Source organism: Stegodyphus dumicola, chromosome 5 (assembly GCF_044657685.1).
Source record: "Stegodyphus dumicola isolate Sdum_Otavi_A_Nest chromosome 5, ASM4465768v1".
Classification (NCBI taxonomy): domain Eukaryota; kingdom Metazoa; phylum Arthropoda; class Arachnida; order Araneae; family Eresidae; genus Stegodyphus; species Stegodyphus dumicola.
In genome coordinates, this window is record NC_140772.1 from 223205728 (window position 1) to 223231258 (window position 25531).

At 31.0% G+C, this 25531-nt stretch overlaps 1 protein-coding gene across 3 annotated transcripts in view; it reads right to left on the reverse strand.

The window, feature by feature from the left end:
- The window catches only part of PolrMT (mitochondrial RNA polymerase), a 149612-nt gene that overhangs the window by 82399 nt on the left and 41682 nt on the right, over positions 1–25531 (reverse strand). For all 3 annotated transcript variants that reach the window (XM_035372499.2, XM_035372500.2, XM_035372501.2), the window contains 2 exons: positions 11566–11697; positions 6827–6946 (listed from right to left, as the gene is read on the reverse strand). In XM_035372499.2, coding sequence (XP_035228390.1) covers positions 6827–6946; positions 11566–11697 — 252 coding nt within the window. The remainder of the gene's footprint in view (positions 1–6826; positions 6947–11565; positions 11698–25531) is intronic.

A 25531-nucleotide genomic window follows, 5' to 3' on the forward strand; every position in this document is an offset into this window, starting at 1 on the left:
TTTCATTAAATTCTACATGTAACTTTTTCAGTAATCGTGATTTTTCCTTAATTTATGATAACCAGTGTATATGAGTAAGGCGAGTTTTTGATGCTTCAACGTATGGCAAAGAAGAACATTCCTTAAATGACTGTCTGGAGAAAGAGCCTGACTGAAATAATTTCAACATTGTTAAACTGTTTTCAGAAATATCCTGTTGCAGTAATTTCAGACATTGAGAAAACTTTCTTGCAGATAGGTATAAGGAAGAAAGACATGCAAATATTTACAGACTTTGCCGCATGGTTTTGGGGCTTAAATGTAGCCCATCTCTGTTAGCTGCTATGCTAAATTATCATTTAAATTGTACTGTGAATCAATTTAAGATATAGCCAAAAATTTGAAAGAATCCTTCTATGTTGATAATTTCTAGACTAGTTTTAAAACTGAAAAATTAAATTGATTTGAGCTACAACCAAGAATACTATAGTCATTGTCAAAGTTTAATCTTAGAGGATGGCAATCAAATTGTGAAACTGAAATAATTTTGAACTCTAAAAGAGATATTTGCATTTTAAGTTTAAATTGGAAATTTAATTTAAGGAAAAGGCTTCTGTTAAAAGGGAAAAGAATGTAATAGGGTGCCACAATTTTCCACACACTTCCCTGTAAAATTGAGTCAGGAAAGAAAGAGGAGATTACTGAGAGTAAATGAATATACATTTCTTTCACACATAAGTTGTTGGTCTCGGTGGGTTCCATTTCCCTCATTATTCTATTCTCAAAGTTAATGCTGCAAAAGTGTTGGAAATTACAACAAAATTGGGATTAAAAATTGCCTGAACATTTAGAAAAGAAATCCATGAAATGGATAAAACAACTGGAGCTGATATCTGAGGTCAAAATGCCTAGATTGTTTAATATTCATAGATTGATTAATGAAGACATTAGTCTTTGCTTTCAGCATGCTAGCAAGCACGCTAACGCTACCTGTAATTTTTTATTTTTATTTTATTTATTTATTTATTTTTTAAGAATGAAGATCTATAATCAGGTTTACTTAAAATTTGTGCATGCACACCTAGAGTTGTGTCTTTAAAGAATGTAACCATCCCTCATTTGGAATCAGCATCCTGCTTAGTGAGAAAATGCTTGGAAAGTGTGGTCATTTCTGATTTCTGATTTGAATATGCCAAATAGAGCACTCTATTGGACTGACTTGACAACCACTTTGTGTTGGATAAAGTGAGACGAATGATGGGGAACTTTTGTTTGGAATAGTGTCCCAGAAATCAGAACACTTTCAAAAACAGATGATCAGCAACACATCTCTGGAGCTTAATGCAACTGACCTCCCTTCTACAGCCTGTTTGTTCAGTTAAGAGTTTTTGCAATCGAAATGGTAGGAGGGCCTAGCATGGCTGTTAGAATAGATCCTTTGAGACCCTTTTTGCCTGAATATAAATCATTTGCCAAAGAAATTTAATCTTTTTTTCCCCCTATCTCTTCAGGAAGAAGATTAAAAAATTTTTAAATCTGATTTTGTGAAATTCTATTAATAGTTCTTCTTCTCCAAACATAGTCTTCAGACATTTAATGACCTTTTCATAATTTTCTAAGGTGGTGGAAAAACTCTATACAATCTCCCAAGATCCGGTACATTTTATCATTACTTGAAATAAGTAACGAAATTCTTCTTCTTTTTCCATTAATTTGTCTTCACAAATTCTTTCATAATGATTTGCAAAATATCAGCCAGTCTTTTCCCCAAATTGTCTCTAAGTTTTCTTTTTATTAAGATGACTATAGATAATAAAAAAAAAAAAAAAAAAAAAAAAAAAAAAAAAAAAAAAAATTAATTGGCATAACTTGGTTACTAAAAAAATCTGCGTTTTCACTTTCAGCAAAATCTTTTTTTCTTCGTGTCTTTCAATATCTGCATATTCATTATCTTTATTAATTTCACTCCAGATCTCCTTATTATTATTATTAAAAAAGATGTGGAAACTGATTTTCAATGCAGCTCATCTGCTTTCTATGACTTCAGCACTCTTTGTTTAATTCTGCAACTAAAACATTCAAATTTCTATTAAATGATGCTGTAATAGATCTACATTTCCTTAATAATTCATTCACTGTTTTACAGTTACTTCAATTAAAATTCAAGAGAGATTATTATACTTATCTGATTCCAAAAGATCACATTCAGATCAGCACAATGTTACAGTGAGTTTCACAAAATTGACTACCTGTCAATTTACAATTTAAATTTTCAAAGCTTATTTGCAGTCCACAATAGAATAAATTGTGCTACATACATATTTACTCTAAAGGAGATTATATTTACCATTGGCTTAAATAATGCAATATACATTCCAAAGAATTCTAAACCTCTTCTTTAGAAGAGACATTCTTAAAACATTTCATGTGTGCTGTCAATCTGAGAATCTTAATATCAAAATTAAATTATTACTATAGAATAATAAAAATACCACATCGTTTATGCAACAAATACACAGTAATATTAACGTTACACTATCTGGTACAATATGTTCATGTTAACTTCACTGTAACTTGAATCTCGCCCATTCCTTTTTTGTCTCTGCTAAGTCTTAGGCCCACATCATTCATAAATAATTAGAGATAGTAAATGTGCAGCTGACTCAAGAAGATTGTAGACTGAATGTCAGTTCATGCTTACTTCACTGTGGTTGGTCGGTTTTTGTACTACGCTGGCATAAAGTTCAACAGTTAGATGGGAAAAATTTTGGAAGACTTTTACAGGCATTTTGCAAATGTTTGTCTTTATCAGAAGATGAAAACAATCACTATGAGGATGAATTCATTTAAAAATTTAAGGGAGCTTCTTATCTAAATGCATTGAGGAAGGGGAAAAGTATGTGAATACATTTTTTTTTTTTTTTTTTTTAAACTTTCAGAACATGGCACTAAAAAGCTGGGGAGGGGGGGATATATGAACAAACACAGTATTCTATTTTCAGTATGAATACAAACTACAAACACTTTACTATCTTTACCCGGGCATGTCCTCAGGATATGATCCAATCTCTACCGAACAGCGAGTAAATTTTCATGCTTAATACAACACCTCTTGTTTCTAAAATTTTTATAGTCTTATAACACTTGGGCTTGAGTTGTAGCATTTATTTAGAGGACCATCTCTTAAAAAAATATTGTAACATTCCTTGTACAGTTCCCCATCTGTCCAGTTTATTGATGCTATCTCATTTTGTTCAAGAACTGAAGTCAGTGCCTTCCCTACAATAATATGTCTATAAATAAAATCAGATACATCGCTAGGATTGTTTGACAAAGCATAAAGCAGTCTAAAACTTATGCAGGCTTTTATGCCATGTGCTTTATTAATATTATGTAAAATCTGCATTGCCTATTATATGTTTTAGATTGAATTTCAGGGATTTTGCCCTGGCTTTGCAAATACTATCAAAATGGGGATTAAAGGTGGGTTGAACAACTATTCTAAGTTTCCTTCTGAAGCACTGCAATGCCTTTAGCAAGTTCCTTACTTGCAACATAAGAGTTTGAACCACTGTCATTGTGGATTTCCAGATGCTTTCCTCTATGAGAAACAAATCTCTTTAAGCATGCTAAAAAAAGGCTTTTGATGAAAGATCACTCACTAATTCCATGCAAACTGTGTTTGTCATGAAGGACAGAAAGGCACAAACATAACAGAAAAAATACGGACAACAATGCAAGACACAGCTACATTGTTTTTTCAGCCAATTTGTTGTGCATGAGACTTGCAATCAGTATTTTTTGTAAACAAAGTAGCAAAAATTTCTATTCTATCAGGACACAAAATTTATGGACCAATAATAACTGACACCACTCTTTATATTTAAAATAATAATTTTGCATTTTTATAGGTTTTTTTATCATTATTTCCTTTAATGCAAAAAATCTGATGTGTACACCACGACTTCCTCGTACGGAATATTAAATTATATGCATTTTTTCTTGCATTTCATTTAAACATATTGGATGGAATTAAATCTACTTCGTCAACAGTGCATAAACCACAATAGAATAAAGGCATTCTTTAAAATTCACTCTATTTGTTTACCATAGAGACATTCTGGTGCTAGGTTCACTTAACAGTGTTATATTTTTATATTTCGTTCATATTATAACTCAGAATGCACAAAATTTATATCATTTAAAGAATTATCTAATCGTTGCCACATGTTCTATTCAAATACTATAATAAAGCTAGAATGATGTATAAAAGAAATTAAGCAAACAAACAAACATAAAAAAAAAGTTTTTCATAGACGATTGAGAGTATTTCTCATTCAATTAATTCAGTTCTCACTTCGCGACAAGGCAAAAATACATAAAAACTCAAAATATCTGTATTAAAAATTATGAAGTAAATCTTAAACACTTATTTCCTTGAAAAATTCCAGAAAGGATTAAGCATGATTTAATTTGCAATAATAAATGAAGGCATTATCTTTGTTGTTGCGAAGCTAAGTTTCTCTAGATTGGCAACAAATCCACTATCCTTCTGTCTCAAATGTAAACAAGCAGTTATCAAAAAAATTATTAGGCTTAACGGCACTTAAACAACTTTAAAATTGTTGATAATTCTAAAAATATTGCATAGAGATTTACTAAAGGCATAAAAACCTTAACCGCAAGATAAGAACAACACAATTCAATCATTTTTAAAGCAAAAAAATGTACAATTTACAAACATATAAGAGTAAAGAAACTGAGATCACTGAGCCGGGTAACAGATTGGATATATATACAGTCAAAAGTCGTTAATTCGGACACCCATAATCCGGACCTCAAAGCTACAAACTTTCTGCGCATGCGTCGCGTAAGACCTTTACAGCTGCGAATAAGCGTGTGCGCAAAATAAGTTTACGAATGCGCGTTTAATGTATAACGGACGGTATAAGCTAAGCTAAAATTATCTAATTATCTATTTCAGTTAATCTTGCAGATTGCATTGTTCCTTAATCTTCGAATTGGATCCAGCTTATTATTTTTTGCAGACTTTTAGAGCAATTTTATAAAAGTAAGCTTGAACTTTTGATTATGTCAAATAGAATTTCCGATACATATTTACTAATATGTAAAGGATCTACAAAGCGAAAGTATGTTTCGAAGTCCATTAAACAAAAAGTGGAATTGCAGCGAAAAATGGATAAAGGCATATCCTTTGTTTATCTAAACTTTAACGTTTGTTTATGTAAACTTTGTTTATCTTTAACGCCGCAGCGTGCAATGAATTAGAAGTTGATCTGTCAGCACTATCCTTATCTTCAGGGCAGATACTTTTATTTTATTTGGCTTATAATTCCTTACTAAATGTAGTATTTCATCTCGATGTACTCCGTCTTTGATATGATTTAAATCAAATGCCTCGTCATTATAATTCGCTTCCGATAGCGAAGAAAGTAACAGAGGTTATTGAAAACAAAAAAATTTCGATTGACAAATTAGTCGGTATTCTCGGCACAGCAATTATAGGACTTGAACAGCAGAACTTTGTAACTGAACAAGAAATTATGTCTGTTTATAGAATTAAAGAGAATGTATTATCACATAAAAAATGAAGCAACTTAAACAAGGTACATTGAATAAAATGTTTAATAAAGTAAACAAATAAATATTAAGCTTTTTTTTTTCTAAATTTTGATACCCTTTAGATCATAATTGTTCTTTATTTTGCAAATTATGGTTTCATATTTTTAATTTTATAATTTCTGCATGCCATTTTACCAGATTTAAACTGATGATCTATAATCCGGAATCGCCGAAGTCCCGACGAGTCCGAATTAACGACTTTTGACTGTATAAATATATTTATATACGTTTAGTGCGGCCAATTGCAACCAAAATACGAGGTGCACATCTACATGTTATAGCAGTCCTACATACAAAATTTCAACGTTCTGAGGCTACTTGTTTTTGAGTTATGCTAGATATGTTCGCACAGACACCATGAAAAATTCTCTTCAAAATTCATTTTAAAGCAGTTTTATAATTTTTTTGGAGGAAAAGAGTATTTTATTTTGCCGTTACGTACAGATATCATGCAAAAACATTGTTAAATTGCATTTGATAGCGGTCAAAATGCATATTTTCGTTAAAATATGCTGCCTGAAACGTTTTGCAATTACAATACTTCCTTTTTACTTCGTACAAGGAAGTAAAAACAGTATATTTATAACCTTTACAGGATACAACTTATATGTATATTTGATTATGATATTATATTACAACTTATATGTATATTTGAATCCGCCTTAAATAGCTTACCTAAAAGGAATGCTAACAATATGCTCCCAAAATCATTTTATAAATAAACGTAAGATAAAAAGCAAAACTACTCTTGGTTTCCATTATAAATTATGAATGTCCTGCAGCATTTGTTTCTTGAAGAAAAGAAATTCATAGAGTGAAAACAATGATACATTATTCAATACATTAAAAAGAGTCCATTGGCACACTCAACATATATACACATATTAAAACTTCTTAAGTTATAAAAAAATAGTATTATGCAGATGAAAATATATTTTTTCCATTGAAATAGGTGGATATTGCTTCTTAAATATGTTTGAATATTGATTATTTAAACTGCCATTTGAAAACAGTAGAAACAAAAATAATTTTTTCATGTATATATTAATTATATTCCTTGCTCATATTGTTAAATGTAGACAATTTTTGTATGAAGAATAACTTTACAATACTTTTTTGAATTCTTGAAATAATTATTCTACACTACACAAATACAACAATATATATAGTCTTTTATAGCGAAATGTAATATCTAAATACTTACGATCGTTGGTCCATCAGAATATTGATTTTTTAAATGCTCCCAGTATTCTCTTGGAGTATAATTTGAAATTAGCTCTGGATTAAGAAGGTAAGCAAGATACTTTTGATAAATAAATTGCACCTAAAAATAAAAAAAGTTGAAAAGTAAGCATATTAACATACATATAAGAAAATCTATTCAGTATGAAGTGAACAAATAAATTATAGTTACAAATATATAAACTATATAAAAATATATTATATTTAATTTTTACTTAAATTCTTTGCATTTAATATTTAAAATATATAAATATATAAAATATATATATATATTATAAAAATGACTGATATAGGAATGGAAAATTTCAAAATTTAATGCCGCATATTTTGTATAAAAATTTTGAAAATAATTGTCTCCCATGAGAAATATAATATTACCTAATTATTTTCAACTAAACTGAACTTTTAGAAAATCTAAGATAAATAATTATGTTCAAAGATTAATGCATTACCTGGCTTGACTTCATATTAAAAAAATGATATAAATTCTTTAGACATAGAAAGATAATGCTTAAGAAACACATATTGCTGAGAAATATGTATTAATTACATGACTTTCAATACAATGAAATTTTAAAACTAAAGAGAAATTTTTTAAGTTATATACATATTTTTAACTATTCAACAATATGAATAGTTTAACTTTTGTGATTAATTTACACTTAGAAAGGAATCAAGTATTGGTAATTTAATAACACTAATTATTAATCATTATAATCAAATAATAATAAGGTTTAGATTAAAAAATATGTCATTAGCCTTTCTAAGACTGTAAACAATGAAATTGATAAAAATTTCAAACAAGTAATAAACTGAATTTAAATAGAAATTTTCAATATTTTCAGTCTACTGCCAAGAATAGTATACTGATTAGTAGAAGCTGACTGCTAATCCAAAACCAAGAGCTTAAGTTTGACTTCCACTTGTCCCTCTTTGTCATGCACTTTGAACAATATTCTTTGTGATAAAATGGTTAACTAATGATGGATTCTATTATAATTTTCTCACACATACTTAAGAAGCAATATCCATCTATCTCAATGCAAAAAATATATTTTCATCTCCATAATACAATTTTTTTATAACTTAAGCTTTTGATTAAAAGGTTTTCCAAATTGAACATTTTTTATTAAAATCAAATCACCAGTATTTACACATGGACAAAAAAAGAGATTATAAGATGTTAAAAACTCATGAACTAACACATAAAATCTTTGAAATACATGATTCATCTTCACAGAAGACCAGAATCACGTGAAACTATGAACTGACCTTTAGTTATCAGACTGAAATGGAATCATCCATATTATATGGTATTTTACCCACTACATCATTTCTGGAGCACAAACATTTAAAGTGAGAATATGGAAAACACTAAATATTGCTGGCTTGGGGGATATAAGTGCCATTATATAACATTGGATTTTGTGATTTTTAGCATAAAATCCAGTTTTGTATGAATTGGGAGTCTGTCAATAGTTTAAATAAACAAAATCACTAAACACAAAAGTCAGTTCATCTCAAGTTCAGATTCCAAAAGCTGAACTGATTTATTGAATAGGGTTTTCAGTAATTTTTCCTTTTTTAAAACTGAACATGAGCCAGTTTTCCTCAAAAAATCTTTTATAAAGTTGTCTTAAATATCCTTCGAGAGCTCTACCTAAACACCTACTAACCTGCCTAACCAACCTGATTAAATCATTAGAAGACTCAAATCTAATTACAAATTTCATTTTTTCCCTGCTAATTTATCTGAGCTGACTTTTTTTAACCCTTACAGCTTTTTGCTGTAAATAATTATGGAAATGCAAAGCACAGATGCATTTCATGCATTAATTTCTCTACCATGTTCTATTTTACAGATTTAAATTCAGAAACAACATACTGCTTTTAGGCATTTGCTAACAGAATCAGTATTTCATTTCACATCATTTTAATGGAATCACAATGATATGTAAAGTAATAATTTGCAGCTATAGTAACCTGGAATATTAATTTGACTCTCCATCCAGTGTTCAACTGCTTGTACAAATTATTATTCGCTGCAAAATTTCAGCTTAATATTTTTAACATAAGAAATATTTCTTAATTCATTTGTTAAGATACTAAGGAAAGTATTATTGCAATACTAATGATTTTTTTTTACTAATTTAGAACAATTCACATGTATGTGCTATGAAGTCAAAAACTATCAATGACTACAAGATTATGTTATTTTTTCTTTGCCTTAAAATTTATTAAGAAACAGCTATAAATCTTTCCTCATACCTTCTCCCCTCCCCCCCCAAAAAAAATTAAGGTCATTGCATTAAAGATAATGCTCATAAGGCAAATGAAATGAAACACAGATAATATTTAAATAATATGATTAATTGCACTGTGCAGTCTCATATTACAGATTACCATACTTTTGGGAATGGTATTAACTTAAGTGTCTCTAAAAGTATGCTTCCTAAGGCAGATAGTCCTTGAATGCTTAAACATTAAAATACTCTGAACTTCTGCTAAAACTTCTGTCAACTCCTCCAGAAATTCAAAACTGATACAAAATTGAAACCCTAAAAATGAACTTTTCAAATTCTTTAAGAAATAGATATTTGATTTCAAAACTAAATCATTTCATTACAAATTCAATCATGATAACCACAATAAACTCTAAATAAAGATAAAATTTTCAATAGATAGTTTGAGTTAAATCTACTTGTTAATCAAAATAACAATGGTACTATTCGGTTTCGACAGCCGTAAAAAATCGCCAAACTATTGTTGATGCCAATGCTGCCAAAAATAATTGCGGCAACCCTAATAATTGTGGCAAGAAAGGAAGTATAATAGTAAATAACTATCTAAGATTGATGTTTTAATTTAGATGAAAGGTTAATTTCATATAATACTTTTTTATTATTATAATTTATATGAAAAAGGCTAAATTTGACTGAATGGAAGCATAAGAGTAAATAACTATTTCAGATCATTATTATAATTTATATAAAAATTGCTAAACATAACTGAATAGATGCCTGCATCACTATTTCGCTACCAACTTTTCGCTAAAGCATAATTTCATCTAGTTGGTTATTCAAATGTAATTTTCTATAATGAATGATGCCTTTTCTTTGAAAATATTCAGAATTGGAATTCAGAAGTGCAGAATCGCTCACTTATTTGTTTGCCGCTTTTTACAAGGGTAAAAACAATTGGATTTTTGTCAATTTTATTTTACTTTTTAAATGAAAATAGATCGATGTGTACATAGATAAAGTCAAGGGGGTGCGCAGTGCCATTTTTGTGCAATTCTGGAATTTTTTTTAAAGCAAAAATAGGTCGATGTGCACATGGATACCGAGTATGTGCAATTCTTAAAAACGCGTCAAGCAGTGTGTGATTCTGCACTTTATCCAAAATTCTATTGCCGACTTTTCATCATGGGCAATTCCCAAATTGTTAAATCCATAGGATGTCAAAAAAGGATTTAAAAATGAAACTAGTATTTCAATGGCCTCTTAAGAAATATAGAACTATATAAACTTACGCAGTCTGAAACCAGCGCGTACGCTAGATTTGGCGCACTGTTAAATGGGCGCGTTTGCTAGATTTGGCGCTTTTGCGCATACATTTTCGCTGCAATTTTTTTACGGCCCTCAAAACAGAAGAGTACCATGACAATAAGGGACTAAAATTTATAACTATACTAATTTTTAACCAATCTTCCCTTTTCAAAAACAGGTTCTTCTGTCAATGAGCAAATACATGGTCCATACTTTTGGAAAGTTTTTCATCACTACAATACTTATCATCCAAATGACATTAAATAGGCTTCTACATTACCCGTTCTATACTTTTGCACAAGTTACTGAGTGGTCATCTTATTTGAATTTACTGCTTTCCAAATATTGTGTTACTCACGTGGATTCCACAGTTCTTCAAATGTACACTGCACTAATATAAAAAAATTAGGGGCAAAGAGAATTACAGAAGCTTTACAAAACATAGTTTTAATGACCAAATAGTTTATTATTATTATTATTGTTTTCTCTGTTTCTTAACAATAAACTTTTGTTTACACTATTTTCTATAGATAATACTTTTCTGGGACAGCTTAGGTTACTTGAATATGAAAAGGCATATGAGGGCTATCTGCTTAGGAAGAAGCATGCTTTTGTGGATGACTTTCTAAGGAAAACTGTTTCACATTCATGTTAAACATGGAAAAAAAATCACAAAAATCAACCATGCAGCCAATCGATTTGCCTGGGTTGGAACCTAAAGCAGACTACTAGTACTGAGCAGGCTTTAACAGCTCAAACACTGGCCGTTCCTTTTCGTACAATACTGCAATAACGAAAAGTTGCTTGAAATTCTTTCCTACAACTTTTATCAATCTCCTTGCATTCAAGATTAGTTTTGGCCTGACCCAAATAAAGAAAAGTTGGAACATTTAAATAAGAACATTTTATATGCATTTAGTACAAATTTAACTTTAATTTTAATTGCTAAAATATTTGTAAAAATTGTTCTAAAACAACAGAAAAATTAAACATAATAAAAATGCTGCTGATCCCAACTTTTTTCATTTACAGAAAGTAATATATAAATTTCAAGACAGAACATTAATTCATTCTAAGACCTGAAAGTAACAGTTGTACAAATATAAATGCTCATCTTGGATTGAACAAATGACTGAATAAAAAAAAATAATACCTTCTCAGTCACTTTATTCTTTTTGTTCTGCCAAAGGAAGTAATGATTCATCACTTTTATTCCTAGATCTTTATAAAGAATTTTCACATTTGGACTAAAAAATTCACCTGTTTCAGCCAGTAAACGAATTTCCTATTTAATAAAATAAAATATATATTTTCTATATATAATCATTATATATCAGCATGCTTTCCTTTATATTTTAATTAATGCATAAAAATTGCTATTTCACTTTCTGATAAAATTAATTTTAAGCTAATGAGTAATGAATTATTGATACTTTTAGCATGTCAGCAAAAAGAAAAGTGTAAACATAATCTCTTGGTGACAAACATAATTAGCATTAATTATGACACTAATTTGAAGAAACGTTTAAGATTTTGATAATTTGGAGTCCAATTTTGCATTACTTACATTGCAATTAAAAATGAGTTTGAGTAAATGATCCAGAAAATCTACAAATAGATCTAATTCAATTACACTGTGTTACATACATTTAAAGGTATGAAGATACAAATCTGATTAGTCTTTATTTGTACCAGTCACAAGATAAATACCACAATTATGAATTTTTGCAGTAAGAATAATTAGTTTTATATTTATATGTGAACAATTTTATCTCAAAGTTGAAAATTTAAATCTATTTAGAAAACTTTCATAACTACTTTATTTTTAATGTAAGATAAAAGTAAGTTATTCAGTTCATTAGAATTATTTGAAATATCAAATTTGAAAATTTAATAATTAGCTCTTAGTGTGCTTGAATTACGAAGAGCAACTATCAGAAATTTCCTGCAGATGCCAACATTAAAATTTAATTTAAATGTTTTCTAATGTTGGGGGGGGGGGAACTTTTTCTTTTTTGGCCCATCGGCTACTTTCAGATCGTGCATTCAGCCTGTATGCAATTTGAGTTTGAGACCACTGTATTAAGCTTTTTAAAACAGAAAAGAAAAAAAAATCAGTGACACCTTTGCTGAAATTCGAATTGCAGATCTGACTGCTGGATGTGCTAGCATGCTACAACTTATACAACAAAGATACACATATGGAAAGGCAAAACTTCTTAATATTCCTTTCCATTTAAAAGGTGACTGGGGAGATTCAGTTACTAAATCCAGGTGGTGAGAAATTTTTGATAGTATTTGTTTATAAAGCATAATTTTAAGTTTTAATATTTTGGCAACATTGATATTAAATCATAAAAAGAATGAGTTGAAAATGTATCTGGAATTGAGAGTTTCTTGTTATGGTTTGGTAGAATGTGGTAAGATTTCATATGACTGGTTTTCTTTAATAAAGTTTTCTTTTTGTATATTGCCATAATGTATTTTTGTTAGAAGTTGATGATTCTTTTGAGAATGTTATTTATATGCCAATCTTAAAAAACAACATTTGGTAGCAGAGCATGGTCACCTCCTCTGTTAATAAACTTTCAGATAGACCATTGATGTTGTTTAGGCTTAATAAAATCGACAATTTTTCTAACAGATAAATTAGACCTGTATTATAATTAGTGAATATAAATTAGAAAATATGGCATATAATATGATAAATTTGAGTCATATAGAAATATTAAGTGATGATAATTATCTTATATGGGCAAATAGAATTGAAAGTGAATTAAGAAGTTTAAAAATATAGGGAAATGTGATAGAAGCTGATGAACCACCAAAACCATATAAAAAAGATGATGTTAATTTCAAAAATGAAATAAAAACTTGGGAAATTTGGGATGATAATAACGCGATAGCAAGAAATATAATGAATCAAACTATGACAGCTCCACAAGCGTTAAAATATGCGAATGAAAAGAACACAAAGAAGTTATGGGAGAAAATAAAAAATGAAATGGCGACAAGAACAGAAGATATTCAAATCAAATGTAGAATAGAATTAGCTCAACTGAAAATGAGTCAAAATGAATCAGTAGATGATTATTTGAATAGAGTTGTAATTCTGAAAAGTAAAAGTATTCAAGTTGGAGATGTAATAAGAGATAAAGAATTAATTTACTTCATACTAGAAGGACTTAGAAAGAAATTTGAATTTGATGTTAAAATTATTAAAAGCAATAAAGAGAAAGATCTAGCTTCAATTAGACAAGCTTTAAAAGAAACAGAAAGAAAAAATAAACAAAGAGGAAAAGAAATAGAAGTAAGTTCTAAGGCAGAAGAAAACTGGATAAAATCAAAATATGAAAGAAGATGCTTTAATTGTGGAAAATTAGGAAATTTAATAAAAGAATGTCGAAATAATAATAATAGTATAAAGTGCTTTTGTTGTGGAAATTCGGCCACAAATCAACTGAATGTAAAATGAAAACTAAAGAACATCGAAAGCAGAGAAATTTAACAAATAAAGCTTATAGAATGTCAAGCAAGGAAAGAGAACATGAATCAGCTACATGCTTATTTGAAGTATCTAAGAAAATAGAAAGCTCATATCTTAATCAAGATAGAAATTATGGAAAGAATAAAATAAATGAACAAGGAGAATAGAAAAATTATATGGATTCAGGAGCCGCATCTCACATGGCAACTAGTAAAGAAATATTTACTAATTTTAAAGATGAAGAACGACAAATAATGACAGCTGAAAAAGGGGCCATGATCAAATCAGTTAGTATTGGTAACATTAAAATGCAAACTGATAGAAATAAGAACATCTTGAGAGTAGAAAATGTTCTGCAACTACCGAATTTAAGTGAAAATCTGCTGTCAGTATCAAAAATTGTAGATCATGATTTAAAAGTAATTTTTACCAAAAATAAAGCAGAAGTGATCAATAAACAGGAAAACGTTCTATATATAGTGAACAGAAATGGAAATAAATTTGAAGTTGAAGGAAATATTGTTGAAGAAGCTAAAATTAGTTATGTTAATGATGTACTATGGCATCAGAGACTAGGTCATATAAATTATCAAAGGCTGATAGAAATGAAAAAACACTCATCGGTCATTGGATTAGAAAATGTAAAAATTTCTCAAAACAATTGTGAACCTTGTACATTAGGAAAAATAACACGAACATCTTATAAAAGTGTGAAATTTAAGCAATCTAAAGATATTTTAGAATTATGGCACATAAATTTAGTTGGACCAATTGAGAAATCAATAGGTGGAAGCTGTTATTTTTTAACAGTGGTAGATGACTACAGTAATTTCATATTTGTGATAACAATTGAAAAGAAGAATGAAACTTCAGAAGCTCTAATGAAACTTATTATTCAGGAAGAAAGACAAACAGGAAAGAAACTAAAAAGAATTCGTAGTGATAATGGCAGTGAGTTTTTAGCTAAAAGTGTTTTTTGAAAAAATGGGAATTAAACATGAACTTACAACCCCTTATACTCCGGAAAGTAATGGAAAAGCTGAACGTTTTAATCGTACTACGAGGGCAATCCCCCCAAAAAAAGTCTCCTATATTTTTAGATTTACAAAGAACCGTTTATTTTCTATAATTGATACATCACTTTAAAGATTGAAGAATGCTTTATTTTTCAACATAATTGCCATTTCGGTTGATGTATTTTTGTAGACGCTGTGGCAGTTTTACAATGCCCATGTCATACCAGCTTGCCGCCATGCCCTTCAGGAAGCGTTGAACCTCATCTTTCACCTCATCATCGGAGCAGAACCGGAGCATGCAGAGAGCCTCCAGAGTAATCCTCCGATCTTTACGCATGAGTTCCTCAACTTTCGCAATTGTCTCATCGGCAACTGACGGCCTCCTGTTACAGTTTATGTAGCTGGCCACGAGAGGGCGCAACGTTTTTTACTTTTAGCTTGTTATATTTTTCTTACCGCATGATTATTGAGGATTTTTGAGATAGATGTAGTGGCAACCAGAAAAACATGATGAATGTTCTAATGTAAGCATACAATTCTTGTACATAGCTGTAAATAAAGCTTTTAAATTTCTGTGATAAAAAAGAAAAGGAATTCCATGCGTTCCTGTGGATATTCATTAAGAAAGGTAAGCAAAATTTCACTTATCGATGTTATTAAATGTAAATAATAAGAATAAGAAAAAAGAACATAAGTTGCAACATGGTACCGAAATTCCGAGATAACAGTGATCTTTAGATATATTGTGATTTAAGTATTTATTATTGTTCGATTAGTGATTGAATATTGATTATTAAGATGGATAAGTTAAAAGCACTAAAAAAGAAGCGAGGAACGTTAAGAGCATCAGTAACAAGATTGATAGCTAAAATGGAAAAGGAAATAGAATCGGATAATATTAAATTTGATTTATTAGAAGATGATTTATCCATCTTAAATGAAAATGAAAACGATATACTAATATTGAACTCTGAAATCGAATCTATCCTAACAGATGAAAAAGAGTACGAAACTGAAATACAGGATAGCTTGGAATATAAAAATAAAATTACCTTGTGTAAATCGAAGATCAGCAGAATATTTAGAAATAGAAAATGTGTTAAATTAAATGAGTTGCCATCTAATTCTGCTACTATAGATACGGTAGAGAACACAAATACAAATGGCGCTAAACTTCCGAAACTAACCATAAATAAATTTAAAGGCGAAATATGTGAATTTCAAAGTTTTTGGGCTCAATACGAATCTGCTATACATAATAACTCTGCTTTAAAGGATGTAGACAAATTTAATTACCTCACATCTTTACTAACGGACACAGCTTTAATGTCAATAAAGGGATTACCGTTAGTTGCCGAAAATTATGCTAAGGCAATAAATATTCTGAAAGAAAGGTTTGGTAGAAAGGACATTTTAATAAGCACATATGAATTGTCTGCTGAATTTAAAGCCAGTTAAAAAAATGGATGATATTAAAACATTACGTAACTTATATGATAGCTTAGAAATTGAAATTAGAAGCCTTGATTCCCTTAACGTTACTTCAAATTCTTACAGCTATTTATTATGCCCACTGTTAATGAGGATACTTCCTAGCAAATTAGTTTTAGAGTTTAATCGATCTTTAACCCGTGACACAGAAACCACAGTGACTAACATTTTGGAATTTCTGAAGAAGGAAGTTGAAAGCGGAGAGTGTACGTTTTTCCAAACATCGCCAAACTATTCCAAGTTTAACATTAGAACCGAACAACATAAACATCAATCGCGAGATCTTATTAAAAGTGAGAAATATCATACTGCCTTCAAAAACAAACATTTTGTTCCAGCAGTTGCATCGTTGAATACGAATACATCAACAGCCGACTGTATATTTTGTGGGAAGATAGAAAATGAATCTTTGAAACATTCTACTTAAAATTGCGCAATTCCAATTGAGGAAAAAAGAAAAAAAATTAAAATTGGCTAACAGATGCTATTTATGCTTTCGTAAGTCTCATATATATGCCCGTTGCAACTCGGATATACGCTGTGATTTATGTTCATTAAGGCATAATACTATTTTACATGATAATAAATTTGAAAATAAACGGGAAAATAAAGGTGAGCTTAAAACAGACACAGTGGTGGCGTCAATTTCGGAAAGAGATAACAAAAATAGGGTTTATTTACAAACTGCAAATGCAATAGCTTTAGGTAAGAATGGAAGAAAAAATATAAGACTCATTTTCGATTCTGCCTCTCATAAATCTTTCATCCTGACAGAAGTATCAAAACAATTAAAATTAAGTGTTGTGGGGAAAGAAGAACTTCAGATTTACACCTTCGGCTCTACTGAGCCTACAGTTAAAAGGCTAAAAAAGGTTAAGGTTATTTTTAAAGATATATGTGGACTTGGGAAAATAATAATTGAAGCTCTTGAAACTCCAGAAATTAATCAAGCTCTTATTGGTATACCAGGAAAGGAAATACTTAATTATTGTAAGGAAAATTCGATAAGACTTGCTGATGCTACAGATATAGGTGTCCATAACTCTCAAATATCAGTATTAATTGGTAATGATTATTACTGGAAAATAGTCACTGGGAAGGTTAAAAGATTATCAAAGGGTCTTGTTGCCTCTGAAACTTTATTTGGTTACACTATAAGCGGAACTGAAGCATTAAGTAATGTTTCTACACTTCATTTCATAATTACGGTAATGAATGTTGTTGAGAATACTTCACATCCACATGATTTAGAAATTAGTGCAGCTCTAAAAAGGCTATGGGATTTAGATGCAATTAGAATACATGACTATTCAACAAATGAGAATGACACTGAAGTTATGTGTAGATTTGAAGAAACTATTGAATATAAAACCAATCGTTATGAAGTTTCATTACCTTGGAAGGACAATATGAACAAAATCGGTAGTAATTATAACATCGCCTTAAACAGATGGAACAGTTTACTTAGAAGGTTTAAGAAAAATCCTGAAATTTATGACAAGTATTCAAGGGTAATTGAAGATTATCTAAATAAAGGAATAGCTGAAAAGGCTCCGAAGAATTCTGAAGAAAACATCTATTATTTGCCACACCATTGTGTAATCAGAGAAGATCACGATTCTACGAAATTAAGGGTCATATTTGATGCTTCCTCGCATAGTCATGACAGTCTATCTTTAAATGATTGCTTACATTCAGGACCAAATTTAAACCCTGAATTATTAGATTTGCTAATTAAATTTCATCAACACAAAGTAGCATTTGCTGCAGATATCGAAGCTGCTTTTCTACAAATTCTGTTGAAGCCTGAGGATAGAAATGCAGTAAGATTTCTTTGGACTTCAAAGGAAAAGGAGCAACCGACGATTTTAAGAATGACACATGTAATATTCGGAGCAACCTGTAGTCCCTTTTTACTAGCAGCAACTATAAAGCATCAAGCAAGAAAGTTGAAAGCACAATATTCGAAGATCTGTCAGCTTCTTGAAGAAAATTTTTACGTAGATGATTTGATTCATGGTACAGATGATGAAGAAGAAGCTGCAGAAATTTATGAAGATGTGAAAAGAATTATGATGTTTGCTAGTTTCAATATGAGAAACTGGAGGAGCAATAACGCCCAATTACATGCGATTTGGAATGCAGCTGAAAATACGAAGTTTAATGGAGACGGAATGAATAGCACTTTGTTAGGATATATTTTGAATCATGAAGCAGATAAACTGAAATTTCGAATCAAAGATGTATTACTCAAGGATCCGGCTGAGGAAATAACAAAACGGAAGATTCTTCAAGTTGCGGGTGAACTATACGATCCTATCGGTTTCATATCTCCCTTTGTTGTTGCAGCTAAAATGATGATGCAAGAATGTTGGCAAAGAGGTTACCAATGGGATGCACCACTTGATCAAGAATTGCAGAATCAATTTAAAACCTGGTATAATGAAATTCCTAAATTAAAAAATGTTGAAATTCCAAGACATTATTTCAACAATGTGTCAAAAGGAAATCTGTGGAATATTCAATTGCACTGTTTTACAGATAGTAGCCAAAAGGAATATGGTGCCGTTGTATATTTGAGATACAATGAAAATGAGTTAACAAAAACATCATTTGTTATGTCCAAAGCAAGAGTTGCTCCCATAAAAAGGGTTACGTTACCTCGACTGGAGCTTTTAGGAGCAGTCATAGGAGCTCGACTCATCACATACATCCGACGTTCGTTGAAAAACATAGAAATGAAAATTTATATGTGGACAGATTCAGAAATTGTATTACATTGGGTCAAGGCTGATCCGACAAAATGGAAACAATTTGTACGAAATAGGTGTCTAGAAATCCAAGAGAAAACTGATCCAGATTGGTGGAATTATTGTCCCAGCCATGAGAATCCTACGGACTTATTGACGAGAGGACAGAAGGTAGAAACCCTTTCAAAAAATGAGCTGTGGTGGTATGGCCCACCTTGGCTTGTCAAAGATAACAACGTTTGGCCCAGATCTTCGAGAAATTTTAAGGAAGATGATAAAATAACAAATTCTGAGAAACGAAAAGGAAAGAAGCAAGAAATTTTAATAGCAAACTGTATTGTTGAAAATATCATTCCTATCGAGAACTTTAGTGACATAAAAAAAGGTATATAGAATAACATCTTATGTTTTCAGATTTATCAATAATTTGAAAAACCCAAAACTAAGAAGAATTGGACCTGTTAAGGCTGAAGAGATGAATGAAGCAGAGAATTTCTGGATCAAGAAAACTCAGGAAGAAAATTTTAGAGAAGAAATAAGGAAATTAAAGATGAAACAAAGCATACATAGTTCGAAAATATTTACATTAAATCCATTTGTAGACTCAAATGGAATACTCAGAGTAGGAGGAAGGCTTCAAAATGCTGGGTTAAGCTATAATCAAACATACCCAGCAATACTACCTGAGAAGTCTCATTTCACAGATCATATCACCAAAGATTGTCACGAAATGCAAGCACACGCTGGTGTAGCTGAAACTTTAACTCAAATTAGGGAAAAATTTTGGATACTTAAGGGTCGACAGCGTGTAAAGAGTAATATTAACAAGTGTGGGATTTGCTACAGATTTAAAGCTAAGTCAGGATATCGCTCCTTTACCAATCGAAAGAATAACAGAGGCAAATCCCTTCGAAGTTGTAGGACTTGATTTTGCTGGTCCTATGAGTACAAAGGATGAAACTGGGAAAGCTTATATTGCTCTGCATACATGCGCTGTAACCAGAGCAGTGCATCTGGAACTTGTGTCTAGCCAAACAGCAAATAATTTTCTTCTGTCCTTTAGAAGATTTATTTCAAGAAGAGGAGTATGTCGAATAATATATTCAGACAATGCAAAAACCTTCAAAAGAGCAGACGAGGATTTACAAAAACTATGGAATACCATCAAGGACACAGAAGTTCAAAATTATTTTGGTAATAAAGGTATTGAGTGGAAATTCAATGTGGAGAAGGCGGCTTGGTGGGGCAGTTTTTGGGAAAGGCTTATTAGATCTATCAAGTCATGTTTGAAGAAAATACTCATGAAGGCTTCACTTAAATTTGAAGAGCTGGAAACAGTTTTAATTGAAATTGAGGTGATATTGAATTCGCGTCCACTGACGTATGTTTATAGTGAAGTTGGAGAACCAGAACCGCTGATGCCAGCTCATTTTCTAGTTGGACGAAGACTGACATCCTTACCATCTGGCAAAATTCTTGAACCTGATTCAACTAAAGAAAATTTAACAAGGCGATATAAATACCGGCTAAGGTTATTAGAAGAGTTTTGGAAAAGATGGAAAAGAGAATACTTACTTGAAATTAGAAACGTGAAACAAATTCAGAGAGGTAATGCCGTAACAGATCTTTTGAAAGGCTCTGTAGTTCTAGTACATGAAGAAAAATTACCAAGATTATTATGGAAGATGGGAGTTGTACAGGAGTGTCATCCAGGACGAGATGGGAAAATAAGGGCTTGCACTGTCCGTTTAGCTAATGGAACTCATCTTCGTCGTCCTGTGCAGTTATTGTACCCATTAGAAATGACTTGAACTCTTTGAACTGAATACAATGAACTTAAATTGCGAACACTGCATCTATGAACATTTAAACTTGTAGAACATTAAAAACATTTAGTGTTTAAAATAACTTCATAATCCAATCCTTTGATGAACCAAGAGTTCATCGAGGGGGGGAATGTTACAGTTTATGTAGCTGGCCACGAGAGGGCGCAGCGTTTTTTACTTTTAGCTTGTTATATTTTTCTTACCGCATGATTATTGCGGATTTTTGAGATAGATGTAGTGGCAACCAGAAAAACATGATGAATGTTCTAATGTAAACATACAATTCTTGTACATAGCTGTAAATAAAGCTTTTGTGCGATAAAAAAGAAAAGGAATTCCAAGCGTTCCTGTGGATATTCATTAAGAAAGGTAAGCAAAATTTCACTTATCGATGTTATTAAATGTAAATAATAAGAATAAGAAAAAAGATCATAAGTTGCAACACCTCCCGCTCCTTTCTTCGTCATGAATTTCAGTAGGACGGGCTGTAAACTCTCTACAACACTTGCGAACATTTTTGACATACATGCATGACTGTCCATACACTTCCGTCAATAGGCAGTGAATTTCAATCGGTTTAATGCCTTTTGCATTCAAAAATCAAATAACTGCGCACACTTCGCACTTGGTGGTAACGTTTATCGGGAGCTCCATTTCGAATGGCTGCCAAGCCAAGACTGAGCATCCGAGCGAAGCGCCGCCTGCGTGCTTATGTGGTAGCGGAGAAGGCACCACTCACAACAGTGTTGCCAACAACCGTATTAAAACTTTCTCTACGTCCCCAAAAAATAGGAGACCTTTTTTGGGGGATTACCCTCATATAATTGAATCTGCTAGAACTATCTTAATTGATGCAGAATTACCGATACAATTTTAGTCTGAAAGCATTAAAGTAGCTGTACATGTGAATAACAAGAGTCACAAAAATGATAAAAGGTTTACACCATATGAACCATATAAAAGATGCAAGCCTAACATTACTTATCTTAAAAGATTTGGATGTGAAGTATATGTCCATGTAAGACGAGAAAAACATAGTAAGATGGATCTAAAAGCTCAAAAAGGAATTATGATAGGCTATAGCATGAAGAGAAAAGCATACAAAATTTATATCCCTGAACTAAATAAAATTTAGGAAGTGAGAGATGTAAAATTTGATGAACAGAAACTTGGATTCCCTTTACTAAAAGAAAATTATTTAAAATTTGGTAAAAATCAAATATTAGAAGAAATTATTTTTTATAAGGAACAAACTAATGGAAATGTAAACAATTCAGAAATAACTGACAGATACTATAGAGAAGATAATACAACAGATAAAGAAGCTGAGAAAATTTTGCCATCCAACAGTGATGATGAACACAACAATAACAATTCATTGGAAAAGCCAACCGAGTATCCACAAATAAATGAAGAACCTGGAAATGATAGTCATGGAAATTCTATACAGAAAAAGACCAGCGTGAACTACGAAGCCCCCAGGAAAATTAAAAGATTATGTAGTATACAATACAAATGAAGAATTACCTAAGACATATGATGAAGCTGTAGAATCTGCTGAAAGTGAATTCTGGCTACATGCAATGACAGTAGAACCGAGTTCAATGGAGGCTAGTGAAGTCTGGGAATTAGTTGAAAGATCCATCGATAAGAAAGTTATTAAAAACCGCTGGATATTCTCAAAAAGGGATAAAAAGGGTAATTTAGAAACAATTTTACAAAGCAAGACTAGTAGAACCAGATTTAATCAAAGAAAACTACATATTTAAATGGATACTTGGATAGACCAATTTACATGGAACAACCACCTGGCTTCATATCAGATCCGAACAAAGTATACCTTGTAAACAAAAGTATATATGGATTACTAAAATCAGGAAAATGCTGGTATGATGAATTATGTAAAGTTTTTAAAGAAAAGAATTTAACTAAAGTCAGATCCATGTGTTTATATTTATAAAGATAAGATCAACTACCTTATCATAGCAGTATATGTGGATGACTTAATTGTGATTGGAAATTCAAATTCTGAGATAAATGACATCATCTCTCAACTATATAAATCGTTCACATCACAAGAAGTCACTAAAACACAAAAAAATTTTTAGAAATAGACATCCGGCAAGAATCTGGAAAACTTATACTCAGTCAAGAAAACTATATAACTAAAATCTTAAAAAACTTTGAAATGGATGAATGTAAACCTGTCAAGACTCAGGGAATATTGGGTGAAAATCTTGATGACATAGCATCTTTGTCACCTGTGTTGAAGACAAAATATCAAGAAGCATCAGGTTCATTGATGTACTTAGCAATAGGCACAAGGCCAGACTTAGCTTTTGCAGTAAGTAATTTGTCAAGATATAATCAAGATCCCAGGGAGAAACACTGGGAAGCTGTAAAGAGGATATTTAGATATATTAAAGGAACACAAAATGCTTCAAAAATTTCATAAATTGGAAGTGCAACAGACAAAGAATAGTTGCTCTATCTACAATGGAAGGTGAACTTTTAGCATTCTGTGAATGTGCATGTGAAGTTAAATGGTACATCTTTTTACTTGAAGAATTGGGTCAAGATGATCTAATTGAAAACCAATAGAAATTAAAACAGATTGTCAAGCATTAATAGATTGGATTAAAAAACCAAAACAAAGCAGCAGTTCAAGGCACATTAACAGAAAATATTTCTTTGTAAAAGATGAATATGAAATGAATCAAATCATTCCTCAGTTTGTGGGTTCACAAAATCAAGAAGTAGATATTTTAACAAAGTATCTACCTAGGGTGAAATTGAAAGATGGACTATTAAAGTATGGACATGACTGACTGATTAAAATTAGATCTTTAAATACAAATAAGGGGGGATTGATAGTATTTGTTTATGAAGCATAATTGTAAGTTTTAATATTTTGGCAACATTGATATTAAATTGTAAAAAGAATGAGTTAAAAATGTATCTGGAATTGAGAGAGTTTCTTGTTGTGGTTTGCTAGAATGTGGTAAGATATCATATGACTGATTTTCTTTAATAAAGTTTTCTTTTTGTATATTGCCATAATGTGTTTTTGTTAGAAGTGGATGATTCTTTTGAGAATATTATCTATATACCAATCTTAAAAACCAACAATTTTTGTCCATTACATTTTAGTTAGGTAGCACTTGTAGAACTATTTATAATTTTTGAGTGAGTTAAGTGAGGAAAACAGCTATGCTTTTGCTGTAATTTCAATTTTCAGAATGCTAGTTTGTTGTGTTAGCATGACAGAATGCTAGCATAACATTAAACCTTGAGTTTTTTTCAGAAAAACAATTCTTAAAGTTCATTAACTTTTCCACGTGTACTATGGAGACTAATTTTTTATGCATTGATGCCATTTAGCCAATAATTTAATCAGCACAGATAAGAAAATCAGTAGGAACTGTCATTTCCTATACTTGATTCAGTAGCAAATTTTAAATCTTTATCATAACTATTTTTTTTAATGTAGTGAATACATGAGACATCCAAGGTATTTCAGCAAATTGGTTACAAATCTTCAGGAGAGATAGAGTGTGCCTAGACAATGGAAGAAATTATGTTCTAAATGTATCCTCAACAAGGGATCGGCAGGGGTGGTCGTCATGGATCAACATGGGATCGGCATTGGCCAGCAAGATTGCCAGACCTCACGTGCAATAAGTACTTCCTCTGAGGGTACATCAAGACAGTGGTGTACGAAACCCCCATTAACAGTGCTGAGAAACTTGTTGCATGCATCATGGTTCTGCTAAGGAAGTCCAAAACACGTCCGGTATTTTCCAGAACATCAGATCTTCTATACTTCGGAGATTGTGAGGCCTGAATCATGGTCATGGGGTCGTAATTTCAAATACCTTCTTTGATGATAATCGTTGTCTGTTTTTGTTCTTATTTCTTGGTTTTGCTGTACTAAGCATAACAAACTTCTTTTCTCACCCTGTTTATGTCCTTTCTTTCTTGTGTTTTGTCTACACTGCTTCAGGAAGACGCTTCCAACCATGCATTGCTATCTGATTTTACATCGTCTAGATATACTCTATCTCTCCTAAAGGTTTGCTGAAACACCCTGCATATGCCCCAGCCTCCAGGAATTGTTAAAACTAATTTAGGTTAACAGAAGAGAGATTTAAATTAGTTTTAAAGATTCATTTCATGCCTTTTCTTTATTCATCACTGCTGAAGTATGCTTGTAAGTTTAATATGTTAACTAGCTCCTTATCAAATACGTACAATACTTTCATAACACGAAACCAACTTCAAACCAAAAATATTTTTTAGCTTTATACTTAACTATTTTATAGTAAATTCTAATTCTGCATAGTTATTTTGTGATAAGAAATTTATTTACAAAAAATTATTATTCAAATTTACTTGTTAAGAGTTTTTATTACAATAATTACATAAAACCATACATTCTTATCTGCACTTAAGATTATAAAATTAAAAAAAAGAGGAATTTTAAAGAATAGAACATTATAACTGCTAACCTTGAAATATGAAAAACTGGGAGATTCTTGAGCCAAAAACC